This window comes from Onychomys torridus, chromosome 23 (genome assembly GCF_903995425.1).
Source record: "Onychomys torridus chromosome 23, mOncTor1.1, whole genome shotgun sequence".
In the NCBI taxonomy this organism is placed as follows: Eukaryota; Metazoa; Chordata; class Mammalia; order Rodentia; family Cricetidae; genus Onychomys; species Onychomys torridus.
In genome coordinates, this window is record NC_050465.1 from 2,632,564 (window position 1) to 2,648,869 (window position 16,306).

A 16,306-nucleotide genomic window follows, 5' to 3' on the forward strand; every position below is an offset into this window, starting at 1 on the left:
TGGTTATTTCTGCCTTGAAGTTATTACAGATAGTTCTGTTTATATATGCCTTTGGGTGCACATGCGCATATTCTGTTTGAGGGTAGACCTAGGAATAAAACTACTAACCCTATATCACTGTACCAGCAAGGTATGAGAGTTCAGGCCTTTTCACATTTTCTGCCTGATTTTCTGGTTTTCTTCTTGGTGTGTTCTTCTGCCTATTCAGGATATGAATCCTTTGCTGGCTATACATATTGCACATACCAGACTAGAGAACAGGAGCACAGCCTAAGGCCCTGCACTTCTTTATGTGGAGGAGTAGAGATTAACAGCATCACTTTCTGGTTCCTGGTCTCTAGCCAGCCAGGGAAGACCTAAAGCTTCAATTCCATTGGCTGTCACTTTGCTCCAAGGCTATGCCTAAGGCAGTATGATTTTAGAATCAGTGACCAGGGTTCTCCAGATTTGAGATAGTCACAGACAGAATCATCAGTAAACTATTCTTCTCTGGTCTTTCTTTTTTTTTTTTTTTTTTTTTTTTATTAGAAATGTCTCTTAGGGACCTAACTTTATGGCTGATCCTCCAGCCCCTTCCGTAATTATATAGACACTCATTCCCTGTGTGATGTCACTGTACTTAAACTCATAGTATTATGACTCCTTAGATTATGACAGTGCACAAGTCAAAGAAATTAGTAGAAAGCTATCAGGAGAGTTGCGTTCTGAGCCCTCCTTGACATTACCAGAGACAGTAAAGAACTCCCTGATGAGCATACCATATGAACATGCTAATGCTGGCATTTGCTCCTTTCTCCAGTGGCCCCTCCTCCAAACGCTCCTTCATCTGCCCTCATCTCCTTCTCCCTGGTACTCCTTGCCAAGGATGCAAATTCAAGTGGTCAAGGATTTCAAACTAGAAGGAATCCTCCATGCCTGCCTGTGTGCAGCCCTAGAAGGCTGCGTGTAGCTCGCCATGGCTTCCTGGATTAGCTACACACCGCTAGACTCAGATCTCTTAGGCCATTCTGTCTCCTGTCGTCAGGAGACAGAATGGTGTTCAGAGCAGCTGAGGTCAGCTCTTTCCTTTCCATGGGGCCTCTTGGGGCTACAGTGATCCAAGGTGACACGGAGCCCTGACATTTCCTTTCAGATGCTTTGTACAAAGCAGATGGCTTTGTACATGCTCTTACCATGATGGGGCAGGGATGGAGGGGTCATCAACATGTTTATTGTCTCAGAATCTATACTGGCCACAGCCATACTTCTCTCTCAATTTCTTGGTCTGACCCAAGTTGTTTCCTTAGCCTTCTCTGGGTACCCAGACAGGCACATATGTTCCCAAGAGGTTCTTCAGAGCAACCTCTATAAGCACATAGTCAGCCAGCAGCTTCCAAACCCAAGGAGGCTCGCTTCTTTCTAAGACTTCAAGAAGTTCTAGAAAAGGCTGTGATCTTTGGGTCTGTCCTCCTTTGAATGAACAGGCCACATAATTGCTATCCAGTAGATTGTGAGTCACAGCCTCTTTGCACCAGCATGCTGGGCCAGACACTAGGCACATTCAGAAAGTGGGAGTGGCAAATGTCTGCTCTAACCACTCCCCCTAGGCAGTAGGCCTGTGACACTCAGAGGTTAGCCTTACAGGAAGCAGGCCACAGAACTGCAGGTTGGGTCTGAGCCTGAAGAAAGGTACCCATGGCCATTACCTCCGGCAGCTACCTGGCAGGTGACCAGAACATGTTTGACTCACTCAGCTTTGGCTGCGCTCTCCATAGGGAAGTGTTGCTGATCTGTCCTCACTGTGACTCCCCTGCTCTCTGAGGCTTTGTGGCTTTTTCTTGGTGGTTGAGCAGGAAGCCTCCAGAGCCTGAAGGCATTGCCGTACTTGATGAAAGGACAAAAGGCTATTGATGACTATAAATCACTTAGCTGCTGCCTGGCTCATTTAAGGGGAAGGGGACTTATTAACAGTTCTGAGGGGCCGTCTTCCTGTGGTGGGCACCCAGCTGGGACAGGAGCTCATACAGTGACTCAAGCTGTGACCACCAAGTTAAGTAGGAGGAAATGGACCAAGCCAGCAAAGCCTGGCCGAGGTACAGAACACAGATCACCCCACTGATTTGTAGCCCCACCTCACTGGGCATCCTCAGATGGCCCACCCTACCTCAAGCACTACTGGGTCGGCTCCAAAGTGAGCAAGCCTGAGGATGGCTAATTGGGAGCAGCACAACATTGAGGGGACCGTTCTGAGTAGGCAGATATGGCTTAGCCCTAGGTGTGGAGACTGATCTCCCACCACAGACCTAAAGACTGTCTAGAGTTTCCTGATTTGGTAGTCAGGCCTCAGGGTGGAGATGCTCCACTCATCCTGCTAGGGCTTCTGTCTCAAAAGCTGTAACATCACTGTCTGTGTTCTTCTTGTCCCAAGTTTCTTCACCTAGGACTCCTTGGCCATCTTCTCCTGGGTGTCTGGCCTTAGCTGTGTGGCTTACACAGATGTGTAGTGTTTGAGTTGTCTAGAATGATAGGAATACAATTGTTCTGTAGACCCTTGTTTTCACCTGAGAGAGGGTGTAGTCTTTGAAGCATCAAAACTTGGTCCTTTGATACATATACTATACTTTTGATGGTGCCAGCTAGACATAACAGTTTTTGATACTGCGAATTATTCAACATATTGACATTATCATGTAAAAATTGGGGGAGGTTGTTGTATTAGACTGTGGTTGTGCAGTGCTGGAGAGTAATCTGAGAACTTCACACATACCAGGAAGTGTACCACCGTGAGCTATGTCCTTAGCTATGTTTAAGTTCCTAGTTTGAGACAAGGCCTTCTAAATTTCCCAAGCTGGCCTGGCAGCCTTTGACCTTGTGGTCCTCCTGCCTTAGCCTCCGAGTGACTAAGATTACATGATTGCAGCACCGTGCCCAGCTGGACATACTTTCTGTAGGGTCCATTACACTGCACAGCCTTTTGCCCTTCAGTCAGTGACCACAGGTTGTAGGGTTTTCCCTTGACTTCACTGAAGCCCTGCCCCATATATGTCGTTGTCTCTGCCCTGAGAGTCAGCCAGTTGTCCCTCACCACTGTGCATATGGTAGCTGGGAGCACGGGCCTCGTGGGGCACATGTTAGAGTTAGCGTCCCAGGTGAGGAAGGGTTATAGTCAGAGCCAAAGCTGCCCTGGGTGTCCCATACAGCCAAGGGCCTGTTTGCTGCCGACGCATACCACGGGCATTCCCAGAGCTGTGTTTGAGACTCACCTCCTAGTTCTGCACCACCTTTCACTCCCTGAGACTCCGTGTGTTTGTGTTCCACATGCCAACCAAGCTAAATTGACTCAACTACTGCATGGCAGTTCCCCATCCCATCAGGAAGCACCTCCTTCTCTGGAGCTTGTGGAGCTGCCCACTCTAACTAAGCTGATGGTGTCCTCTGTCCTTCAGTCTGGTCAGGTGGTCGCCATGGTTTGTGTAAGAAATGCCATTCATCACTGTTCTGCTCATGGAGCAGGATGCCCTTTCCACTCCCTCTGACTTTTCTCCGTGTATTTTTTCAGTGCTGATGTCATCAAACTTGACTCCCATTGTTAACATAACCCTCTTGTCTCAGAACTACCAGTCCCCTGCTGAGTACTGCAAGAAGCAGGTTCTTGCCTCTACTTGTGCAGCTCAGTGGAATGTGAATGCTTTTGACTGTGAGGTGGAGCTTTGCTGGATCCTCTCAAGATTCTGGTTCTACTGCTGGGAATGGGCTTGGGACCCAGCCAAGGGCTGCTGAGGAAAAGGCCAATTTGTAGCATGGATGAAGTTCTGATGGAAGGTGATGAGCAGGTAATCTGACTCCCTTTGCCCAGCATCAAGGATAGTCTCTCCAGCATGGCTGGCACACTGGAGATGCTTAACAGACACCCAGTGGACATCTCTTCTGGTTCAAGCATGGCTTACTTTCCCCCTGTGTCCTTCGTCCTTAACATGACTCTGTTGCTTCTTCCAAATCACAGACCCTTGTCTCCTTCATCTGCTGTAGATAGTTTTCTTAATGTAGCTTGAGAATTCCAGATCTGAAAATGCAAAACCAAATTCCTTATGAGGTTCAAGTTTTAGATTTTAGGACATTTCAAATTTTATATTTTTATATTAGGGATTCTATGCAAATATTCCCAAATTTAAAAAGTGAAATCTGGGGTTTGGGGATTTAGCTCAGTGGTAGAACACTTGCCTAGCAAGCACAAGGCCCTGGGTTCAATCCTCAGCTAAAAGAAAAAAATGAAATCTGAAGCACTTCTGGTCCCAGCATTTCAAATAAGGGATTGCCAGCCTATACTGCTAATCATATTTACAAAATATTTACCAGTGTGCTAGCTCCAATAAGTACTGAGGAAACGTCTACTCCTCCCTAGAATAACCTGAGTCTACCTGAAATTCATTATCTTCTTCTTCTTCCTCTCCTCCTCCTCCTCCTCCTCCTCCTCCTCCTCCTCCTCCTCCTCCTCCTCCTCCTCCATCACTGCTACCACTGTTTAGATGGTCTTACCATGTAGCCCAGACTGCCTGGAACTTGCTACACTACATAGACCAAGTTCACTTCAAGCCTGTGGCAAACCTTTTGCTGGTGTTACAGGTGTATACCTCCACACTTTAAGTAATTCTTAGCAGTTATTATTTGCTTTGTTTATAAAGGACCAATACCTTATGTTTCTACACATGGTATTTTCACCTCAGGATAGTAGAGGGGGAGTGAGAACAAAACCCTTGGAAGTCAAATCTGAGACAGCTTTTGCTGGCCTAATGGGACCTACTGAGCTTGCCCTGATTGAATTTTTACTTGTCTGTGGACAGTTATTACTTAAACCCAAACAAGGTGAGCATGGTAACTAAGCCTCCTTTGTAAGTGACCTGATCAATGAATCCTCTTGTCCAAGGGCAGTTTAAGATTAAGAAAAGCCTCTTCCCGCCTGAGCTGTTTCCTCTGAGCTTACACTTGTCTTATCACCCACTGGGATGCAGTCTGTTGAGTCTGGCAGAGCTCATTAGTTATGTGACTTTAAAAATATTGACCCATGGTTTTATGAACTGGGTCAGAGTGCTTTAAATGGATGTGTTCCCATCCTTTGAGTTCTGGGCTTCCCTGACATGTGCCTGGCCTGCACCAGACACACATGCACAAGCGGCTCCCCCTTCCACCTGGCAGCACCAAGGCACCTGCTTCGTCCTCTCCATGTCAAAATACGGAACCCTACCTACCCTGCCAACTGCTCATAGTGCGCTTGCCTCTCAAGTGAGGCCCCAGCTGAGAGAGGCAGTACGTGTGCTTCCCTTCCTGCACTGGGTGTCTCTGGGAGCCTGGTTCCTAATTCCTCTGTCACCCTGCATGGTGTGAACATGGAATGACCCATAGGTTCGTGAATTGAAGGCTTGGTCCCTTGCTGGTGACACTGTTTGGAAGATGGCAGAGTCTTTAGGACGAGCTAGGCCCCAAGGGATGAGAATTCTTGGGGTCCATACCTTGCCCCTGGCTCCTTCCTCCTGCTTCCTGGCCAGAGCTGGGTGTGCTATGCTGTTCGTTCTACCTCATGTTCCCATCATACTGCTCAGCCTCTTTGTAGGCCAACTGACCATGAACTAGTACCTCTGAGCCCAAGCATATTTCTCCTACCATGTCTTTTTTTCTTGGGTATTTGTCATGAATACTGCTTTACATGCCTGTCTCCATGGGCTCTCTGGGCCTTTCTTATTTCCATGCTCTGCACAGTGCTTGGCTGTAGCAGGTGCCAATAAAGTTTGCTGGGCAAGCAAAGGAATGAGGTTTACACTGGGGTTATAACATATATAATTATTAGTCTTTAATTTGTGAGGTGCATGGTGGAGTTTCCCAGGCTCTTGCATTCTGGGGCATTTTGTAGGAGCCATTTTTCTAAGTTTAGCAGTGAGGACAGAACTATCTGGTATGCAACATAATCTGCCTGTAGGGTCTTTGTGATGATTTCTGCATCTCCCTGGCTGTAGGCTCGGGCTCTGAACAGCACAGACCTGGCTCCCACTGTGGGCTGGCATGAACAGGAAAGGTCTGTAAGAAGGGTGGTGGTAGGTGTGGAGGCCGTGGAGCAGGTATCCCCATGTATGGAAGTTTTACATCCCAGGAGTCCAGTGGTGGCAGCAGGTTTCTGGTCTTGTTAGCTCGGTGGGCACAGGGATAATAATGATTGTTGTTGTTGTTGTTGTTGTTGTTGTTAAAAAGTATTTAGTGTCTGCTTACAATGTCCTAGACACTGTTCAGGGTCCTGAGAAATAAGGCAGTTGAGCCATGTGAGCCAGCAAGGTTAGTGGTGCTGGGTAGCTGTGACTGGCCCAGAAGAAGGCAGGAGAGGACAGAGCAGTAAGTAAATTACAAGCAGACAAGTGGAGAACACTAGCCAGGACTGCTGTAGAGAGACCAGCTGAGTGAGCAAACTTACAAGGGCATCACTGAGAATGGCTCTTACCATGGCTTGTCCATGGACTGATGAGGTTGGAGCAAAGCAAGGATACACGTCGAAAGACCTTCCAACCAGAAGTCGGGATGCTGCTCAGCTGTGCCTGGGACTTCTGGTGAAAAGAAGGGCTAACAGTTTTACCAGTGCTACCCTTCCTAGGAGGCTTGTTCTAAATTCTCCCCCACTGTGTGTGACAGAGCTGTGGCTTACTTAGATACAACCTTCAATGTCAGCAGGGCCATAGAGAGAATGAGAAGGTGAGACAGATCATCTGTCTTGTACCCTCCAAAGACAGAAGCCTGTGAACAGGCCCTGAACAGTTCACCCAGTGGCTTGACAACTGAGACAGCCCTGCTCTGTCCCTGTGCCAAGATGCAGCCTGCCTGCTGCTTCCATCCATTCGGGTCTTCTCCAGAGCCTCTGGCAAGCAAGCAGACAGAAATGGAGCCGTGCTTGGTGCAGTGTGCACAGTGGGACAGGGAGCAAGGCAGTCCAGGCAGGCAGCTTGTTCACTGTTCCAGGCTCCCTGCAGAGCTGAGTGCTGTTCCCAGCACTAAGGGCCCTCCCTAGAGACTACTCAGTTCCTCCCACATCCTCTCTAGGCCTGGTCTTGTATTCCCCAGACAGAGACTGCCTACACTACAGAAGGGGCACTTACTCACTTCCAGTGTGTCCTCTTGATTGGATGGAACCCAGACCCACACTGGTGCCCCACCATGCAAATCTATCAGTGTTCTGCCTCTGACTTGTTATGGGAGTAGGCTGCCTAGGTAAGCTGATACACAAGCCTGCCTGATACAAGGGGAGGAAAGGGTAACATCCCACACACAAAAAATATTTAGGGAGCAGAAGCTCTGCAAGCATTTGGATTTCATGTGCCATCCCAGAGCAGGGCTCTCCAAAGGGAATCATTTGTTTCTGTACCTCCTCCCACTTAGCACAGCCACCCTGACTCCAAGAAAGCCCGGTGAAGCCAAAGCTGCAGGTTTTGGTGGTGCCCCAGATCATCTTCCATAGCCTCTGAGACTCAGTTTCCCTTTGTGCACATTAAGGCCTACAGTATCTTCCTGGGAAAGGATTCTTAGGGCTGGATGACAGAACACACATAGAGCTTGTCCACATTCTTTTTCCTCCCACCATTAGTGGCTTCATCATCCCAGCGCGGCCTTGGAAAATAGGGCCCACTCCCCACAGCCCAGGCAAGAGCACCTTCTTGGAGGCAAACAAAACACACTTTTTTTTGAAACAAGGTTTCTCTGTGTAGCTTTGGAGCCTGTCCTGGAACTAGCTCTGGTGGCCTCGAACCCACAGAGATCCGTCTGCCTCTGCCTCCCGAGTGCTGGGATTACAGGTGTGCACACAAAACACACTTTCAATAAAGTAGAAGAGCCTGAGTTCCCAGGCGTATCTGGCTCCTCCACTCTCCTATCTAGCTGCCTTTTGTAGTTGTGTATATGTATGTATGAGAGAATCTTGTATTTTAGAACACTCTTCTCCCGTGTACATCGTAGCATCCAAATTCTAGCTTTAGAACCAAAGTTGATCCCTTCCACAGTCAGGGGTGCCCCAGTTGGTTCCCCTGAGCTTGTCCAAGCTCTGTTCTTGTTGCAGGTCTACAGAGCCAGCCTCCTCTACTTGGGCGTGAGAGGGAGCCCCAGCCTTGGCTAGGAGCCTGAGCAGGGCCACAGAGCTGTTGCGGGCAGGCAGTGGTTCCTTGGGGTGGTACGCTTCTGTGTGCCTTGGCCACACCTCCTCTAGCCAGTGGGTCCAGCTCCATTGGAACTGGAGAAAGGAGTGTGTGTCAACATCATGAAGGAGCCAGCGAGGCCCAGTTACCCCTTGCTGCAAGGCCACACGGTACAAACTGCCGCCTGGTTCTGCTTAGGGGCTAGAGCTGCTGCCCACGTGCAGGCCTGCCCCGTGCCTCTGTGCACAGAGCTGAGCCTTGGGAAGAGCAAGCCTTCGTGGCTAGCTTTCTGCTGACAAAGGCTTTCGGTGCTGTCAGCCGCCTGGGAGCAATCCCTTCCCCCCCACCGCAGCCACTGGGCCTCCCTTTGGCAGGGCCTGGGGGCTGCTCTTAGATGTCTAGCCTCTGGAGACTCCCTTTTGAACTAGAAAAACATGGCTTAAACGTGCCTCACTGCAGCAGGGCTCCGCCTGTTGAACCTATAGGAAGGCCTGGAGTCGATTCAGCCCCACAGACTAGAAAACCTGGCTCTGGTTCACCCACAAGACCTGTTATGTCTGGCTCCAGAGGCCTGCTCCTCTGGGGTTTTCCATGCCTGTGAACTAGGCCCATTCATTTCCCTGTGGTTTCACAGGGACGTCCAAAACTTTGAGCAGGTTGCAGGGAGCCCGGGAGGAAAGGGGTCAGCGAGAGGCTCTAGCTGTGACGTGGGGTGTCCTTGTGGTCCAGCCATGGTGGGTGCCTTGTCAGTCTGCTACTGCCTCTTCTTTCCAGGTGCCCCTCCCCTGCAGCTTGGACTACAGCTACCTGCCCCCCTCCACCACCACCCCACCCCAGGTCCCCACTTTCCAGCTCCCTAGCCACCAGCTCCGCCCTGGCCTGGCCTCAAAGGGAGCTGCAACAAAGATCTCTGAAGTTTCCCACCCCCAGCGGCCCTCAATTCAGTGCTGATCGGACCACTGACTTCCCATCATGCCCCATTCCCTTGCAGTTTTCCACCACACTACACTCAATTTGGGGCCGCTGGGAGAGCAGCAGGTCTCCTGTGAGGGTGGCTGCTGACTCCCCACCTTGGGCCGCCCAGCTGTAGAGAAGAAGCCATGCTCCAGCACACAGCTCCTGTGAGAGGCCCAGCAGCTGCCTTCCCAGCTTCTAAGGAGCCCAAGGGCTCTTTAGCCCACAGTGAGGATGTGCCCATGTGGGGAAAATTTGGTTTTCAGAAGAAATGAATTTGAAACTGGCTGGGAGCAATTCTTATCAAATTTCCAAGTTAGCAGTTTTCACCAAGAACTAATTGAACAATCTCTGTGAGTGGCCTAATTCTATTAGCATGAGATTCCCACAGAGTTCTGACAAGTGCCCTGGTAGCTGAGCGGAGAAGCTCTTCCTGTCTCCCATTGGCTGCAGTCAGCAACATCCAGCCCCCAGCGCTGGCCTTGTAGGCTCGTCCCAGCCCAGCTCCAGACCACTTCCAAAGCCGCTTTGCAAGTGTTCTGGTGTGAAGGGGTGGGGTGAGATTCTCTTGTGGAGCAGCAGGTAAACTGGACCTGAGGGAGGTCCACTCATAGGCCCCACCTCCCTTGCCGGGCAGTGGACAGGCCCTACCCTCAGCACCACATCCCTGCCAGTCTGCCTGAGGAGAGACCCAGGGTTAGTGCCAGCCTCTTGCTGTTCTCTCAAGAAACTGAGCTCCAGGGGCAGAAACAGCCTTTGTCCTGGAACCTGTTCCTGTCCTTGGACCACAGGAGGTAGCTGTTTCTAGCAGGTCCAGTACTGTCTTCTCTTCACAGGCTTGACAGTGCTCTGGGGCTACCCATCTGCCCTCTGGATGCGTAGAGCTGGATGAGGAGCTGGGGAATGCAGCATCTAGTGTCTCTGTTCCTCACTGACTGTGGGGCTGAGACAGCTGCAGCGTGGTGTCAGAGGTGACCTGTGACCTCTGGAGTGTGGAAGGGAACAGCCTTCCTTCAGGGAGCATGGTCAGGACAGAGGCTGTGGACCCTTGGGCCCTTCCTCTGCACTGACTTGGGAACTCACTCACTCTAGAATCAGACATGTGGAGGTGACTCTTCCCTTCTTCCTCTTAGGCTGCTGGCTGGTTTCCTTCAGGCCCTCTCAGAGTGGAGCCCCTGCCTCAGAGAACACCCTCAGCTTGTCTGAAAACAGTAACAAGGCCCCTGGCTCCCTTCTGACACTGACTCTCACCATAACTGAATGGAGCATTGTCTGCACTTGACCTATCACCCCTAAGCTGTTTTCTGTTTTCCCAGCACTACCACCCTGCTGGGTTGCTTCTGCTTACCAGCCCCAGGGGCCCTTTGCTCCCTTTCCTTCACCTCTGCAGCATTTCACCAGAGCTGCCTGCTGCAGCTCACCTACATCCCTCGGTCTCATTCTATCACCTCCTCCCTCTGCTCTGGTGTCCTGAGGGCCAGCGCACACACCATGTTCACCGGGCTCCCTTAATCCCTGTGCTGCTCCATTACTGCTTTGGCTACTGTCTACTAGCCATGAGCTCCTTAGCCTCCATCCTAACAGCTTCTCCCCCACCTCCAACCATCCCCACATCCTTATCTGAAATGTCTTCCTTGTTCAGCAGCCTTCCAGCTCCCAGGTGGGGTCCAGGCCTCTCCCCTCAATTCCTTATTTCCCACCTGGAGCTTTTTATGTTTCACTCTTGGTTCCTTGACATCCCTTGGAATTAATCCTGCTTGTGAGCATACCTCCCTGTGGGAGCATCTTAGGGAAGGACCGAGGCAGCTGGCCCCAAGAGCACAGACTGCTGCTTGGGGGGTATAGGAGGTGGAGCAGAAGACTTCCCTGTTTGTACATTGCTCCTCCCACCCAGAAAGAGAAGAGTATCCTCCAGCCATAGGAAGAGTGGTACCCAGGGTAGAGTGAGGCCACAGCTAGAAAAGGAGAAAAAGAAATCCAGCCAAGAGGCTGCTAGCTCCAAAGGCTGAGGTGCAGCAGCCATTGCTGTCGTAAGTAGCTGCCGCTGTACATACATAGGAAAGTGGTACTCAGTAGTTCAGGTAGGGGTGTAGAGGGAAGATTGGGAGACTTGGTAGCTTCAGGTTATCAGCATGCCTGGCAGGGAGTATTTGGAGTCAGAAACACCCGGAGACTGAGCAGAAAGGGCACTGATAATGGGAACCCTGTAGTCCTGCCTCCTGAGCTGGAGCTGGATGTGGTTTGTCCTGAGTCCTTCACTTTGTGCCATTGTTGAACATCCACACTGGGACTAGAGCATGCACCACGAGATGGCAGCTAGGACCCCGGGGCCATCACAGTCCTGACGGCCAGGTGCTATGATGGGTACCAGAGGATGCTAAGAGAAAGTTCCTCCATCATCCTCCAGACTGAGTGGTAACAAAAGAAACGAGGTGAGAGTGGTCCTAACGCACCTGGACTCTGGGCTCCGGGAACAGAGGTGCTAAAGGACAGAAGCCAAACGGGCCTTAAAACTTGAGTGGCCCAGAGGAGGGTGGAGCGGGGAGAAGAGCAGTGCAGTTTGGTGTGAAGGAACAAAGTGGCAGGAGATGAAAACCAGGACAAAGGTGATGACATGTGGTGGAAGAGCCAGAGAAGCTTCTGGAAATCTACCCCAAATCCTAGAGTTGGAACACTTGACGAACCCCTGCATACCCTGTTGCTCTAGGAAAAAGAAGATTTTAACAGGACAGGTGCCCAGACAAGAGGAGCAAGGTCCAGGCCAGAGTATGCACACCATAGTCTGTGCAGCACTTATTTAAGGCCAGGGACTTAATACACTGCATCTCTTATGGATTGGTATGACCACCTTCCTCAGAGGCCTGCTTCTCACCTAACCATTCTCTGATTTCTGTCAGACACGGTGATTCACACTGATAATCCCAGTCTTCAGGAGGCTGAGGCATGAGGATCACAAATTTCAAGCCAGCATGGACTACACAGAGAAGACCCTATCTCAAAACAAGCAAACTTTTATAAGTAAACCTTAAATAATAAGCACTTTTAGCATGCAAACAAACAAACATATCCCAATTCAGGTCCTCAGATGGTGGGGTACTATCTCTCGTAAGTTGTGCTGAGCACACTCACTTCTTTTGTTTGTTTGTTTTTTTCTTAAGACAGGGTTTCTTTGTAGCTTTGGAGCCTGTCCTGGAACTCACTTGGTAGCCCAGGCTGGCCTCGAACTCACAGAGATCCACCTGCCTCTGCCTCCCGAGTGCTGGGATTACAGGCGTACGCCACCACCACCCGGCTGCACGCTCACTTCTGAAGGTGAAGATGCGTATAAGAAATATCTGACCTTTCTCTTTAAGTGGTATTGGAACAGTTCTGGGTGAAGTTGCCTTTTCTATGATATGGAATGTGGTGTACCTGTGGTGTGTACGTAGGTTGTTTGTTGCTTGCTATGAGATGGAACCCTGGCTCAGTTGTTCCCTGAGGTGAGAAGCTGCAAACCTGCCCTGTCTCTCCCCAGGCCTTGCAAACCTTGACCACAGGTAGGGGATGCTGTGTGTGAAGTCGGTGAGCTTTCACCCTGATGTTCTTGCTGATAGCTTTCTGTCACAGCACAGTCCCACTCAAGACCTCCAGAGTTGTGGGGCCCTAGTGGCTCGGAGCTCCAGATGCTCAGCAGATGCCAGGCCTGGGGCTGAGGCCCCATCTCTGAGGGCTTGGCTTGCTATTCTGGAAGGTGATCCTGGCTGGCAGCCATTCCTGAGTCCCCTGTTTAGAGCAGTTGTCAGGCAGTTGCTGGGCTCCCGCTCCCCATCCCCAGCAGGCTGAGTGAACTCATGTCTATGTGATGCTGTCACTGGGGGGGGGGGGGGGGTCCCAAGACGACCAGGGGGAGAGTCTAAGCCATGGCAACCCAGACGGCCCTCAGCTACTTTCCCACCCTAATGTACTCCAGCCTGGTTCATCTGCCCCGGGATAGCACAGGGTATCGGCTGAGAGTTCATGTATGCAGCATCTCCCCTTCCCCACAAGAGAGACTACATCAGATTGATTAACTCACTGGTCAGAGGCCACCATTGCACCCCTGTTTGGCTAAGAAAGAAACAGCCCCTGGGACTCCAGGAGCCCCCGGACATTGGGCCACAGAGCCACAATTTGTGAACTCTGGGGCTGTTCTTGCCCAGAAGTTCTTGGGTTCTAAGCAAATCTTGCCAAGTCCCAGGACATGGGACAGAAGATTCTGGGGTGCCCTCTGCTGGTCACAGTGAGAATTGCCCAGGGTTGACAGGTGCCAGCAAGGAGGGCCCTTAGCCAGTCCTAGGTGAGAGTAAAGGATCTCTGCGCATCCCTCCATGGGGTGACTGGCCCCACAGGGAATCTTGAGCTCAGTGGAGCTCTGACAGTTCTGAAGTTCCACTGGGGACCATCTTACAGCTCGTGGGGCTCCTGGGAGTCGGGCTCTGGGGCCAGAGCATCTGCCAAGCCTTTTGTGGTGTACACAGGCTTGTCCTTCCCCTTTCACTTGCAGATGTGGATGGATTTTAAGGGTGAGGTATGGGGAAATGCTTCCCACAGCCACCCTAGAACAGTGAAGAGAATGGGGGGAACTTAGAGCTCTGCCGTCTTCCTGTTCGGTGACAGTGTTTAGGTTTATGCTTTGATCTTGCTAAACTGTTGTGGAGGGTTCAGAGGTTGATGTCTTAACTGGGAGAGAGAGAGTAAGGGAAGGACAGATGGATGGAGAGAGAGAGAGAGAAGATGGACAGATGGACAAGGGCTGCTAATGGAAATGGAATCCACAGGTACCAAGGCCAGCCTGTGTGTCCAGAGCCACAGCAGACTGTGCTCAGGGTCAGCCATGCACTGCTCTTCTCAAGGCCTCGGGTAGCATGTGGTATTGTGCAGATGTCCAGGGAAAATAAGTAGTGGGTTATGGTCGCTGGAGAAGCAGCTTGCCTGGAGTGTTAATGCTGTTTCCCATAGTGGTTCCTCTTTCACCCAGCCTTCTCTGTTTTGTTCTTGTCCCTGTATGAGCTCATGAGGAGCAAAGCAGAAGGGATCCTGTGGGGCAGGGGGCAGGCTCATCTCAAGATATCCTCTGACCTCTAGGTTGGGGCAGGGAGGGTCCCCATCTGAGCCACTAACCCAGCCAGCCCTGCTTCTGAGCCCGCCTGCCTGCCGGCCTGCGCGTCCTCACAGCCTGGTGTGGGCCTACTGCCACCTGCCGGTTTCACTTACAAACTGCAATCCCGGCTGCCCTGAGGTTACAAGGGACAGACTGTGTGCTCTGGTCCACAGGACTCTGGGACTGCATGAAGAAAACAGGTCTGGACACGTGTCTGGCCTCCCATAGCAATGCCTCTTGAGTAGACAAATTCACAAACATGGGAGCATTTGAGTAACAGTCTGAGTATCCCAACACTCTGGAGGCTGAGGCAGGCACAGGAATTACCATTAATTAATGTATTAGTCATATGTGTGGTGGATAGGAAGAAAGGAAAGCACCACTGTGTCTTGGGCAATTGATATTCCTGCCTGTATCCAACCCAGAACACATGTCCCCTCTGTCTGCCTTTGCGCCAGCCCTGCCTGTGATCAGATATTAACTGGTCTTACTTTGGGAAGGAAGATTGGGAGAGGTCTGTAATTCACTAGAGTCCCACAACAAAAATGTGGCAGAACCAGTGTTCAAACTGTGTCTCAGAGACGTGGTGGTCAGGGATGGTGAATGACAAGCACTAATAAGCATAAGGACAGATTGGGTAATAACTGCCTAAAACACTGGCTACAAACTAGTGGGCAACACAAAGGCTTCTCTTCTTGAGCTGGGTCTGCTGCATAATGAAAGAGTCAGCTAAGGTCCTCAGGACAGAAGTGTGCCCAGGTACCCAAGACAGGAGCCAGGCAAGCCCAGGCCCCACCTGGTGGAGCCTACACTGCTGAGGTACTTACCTAGCCTTTGCTGTAGAGAAAACTCCCTGAGGAGGCACCTTGGCAGAGCAGAAGCAAGGTTCTTCATAGCAGGTCCGGTCAGGGCACAGGAGCGGTTCTTGCACTGTCTGACTTTCCTTCTAAGAGCCTGTTTAGATGGCAGGTCTGACCAAGCAACACTACCCAACTGCTAATGGAGCAATTTATCCCAGGCTTCCTCGGATACTGCCAAACCCACAGAGTTCCCTCTGTGGGAGAAGCCCGAGTCTTGACATGCAGCCCGGGGCGGGGGGGGGATCTCCTCTAAGCCGAACAAAGTCTCCAGTGGCCCTTGCCTCTCCAGGGAGCAAGCTTTCTCTACACAGAACATCCTAACTACAGTAGGATGCACACTCCCTTCCTGATAGGCCTCATGTTCAGTCCACTTACCTGAGCCCCTGAGGTCAGGGGAGAACAGTGTGTGCCTTGCCCAGGATTGGAATACCGGTGACTGACCTCACAGCTGGTTGATGCTAACTCCTGCTTTGCCCGGTTTCCTGGTCTTGGTACACTTCCTCCATCTTCCATCAGTCCCTGCTTCTCCCCAATAGGGCCTTGACATGTTTTCATCTGCCTATTTTGATCTTTATCCACATGTACTTACAGTATTTCTAATTACACTGAAGTAAAGGAAAGTTAGAACGATAGCTTTTCTTACAAAGTGAATCTAGAGGAAGCCCAGCCGCTCTTTCCACTAGACGTCTTTCCTGGGCACTATCTCTGGACTGGTGTAACCTGAGAGCGTCTGCCCTTCAGTGGGAAATGAGACATCTTTTGTCTCCGTTCCCCAGGAGTATTATCATTTAGCAAAGAGACCACACACACATTCACAGACCAGAAGAGAAAGTCACTATTGACAGGTTGACTCTGGGAGAGCCTGAGTATGGAGATGAAAGAGAAAGAGCTAGAAGAAATGACCAGGGTCACAGGAAGGTTCTCACACTGAGGTGTAGGAGAACCAGCTGAGCAGAGATCTTGGGACAGGGGCAGTGTCACCGTTTCCAGGGTCCCTCTAGTTACTACCCATCCCCCACAGGCTTGTAGAGGAGTTCATGCTCCTGGCCAACATGGCAGTGGCCCACAAGATCTTCCGCACCTTCCCGGAGCAGGCCCTGCTACGCCGGCACCCACCACCACAAACAAAGATGCTCAGTGACCTGGTAGAGTTCTGTGACCAGATGGGACTACCCATGGATGTCAGCTCTGCAGGGGCCCTCAATGTAAGTGCTTGGGGAAAAGACATAGAT

The 16,306-nt window shown here is 50.9% G+C and overlaps 1 protein-coding gene across 3 annotated transcripts in view; it reads left to right on the plus strand.

Annotated features, from left to right (window-relative positions):
- Window positions 1-16,306, plus strand: part of Dis3l2 (DIS3 like 3'-5' exoribonuclease 2) — a 328,899-nt gene that overhangs the window by 306,440 nt on the left and 6,153 nt on the right. For all 3 annotated transcript variants that reach the window (XM_036173185.1, XM_036173187.1, XM_036173186.1), the window contains exon 15: window positions 16,096-16,279. In XM_036173185.1, coding sequence (XP_036029078.1) covers window positions 16,096-16,279 — 184 coding nt within the window. The remainder of the gene's footprint in view (window positions 1-16,095; window positions 16,280-16,306) is intronic.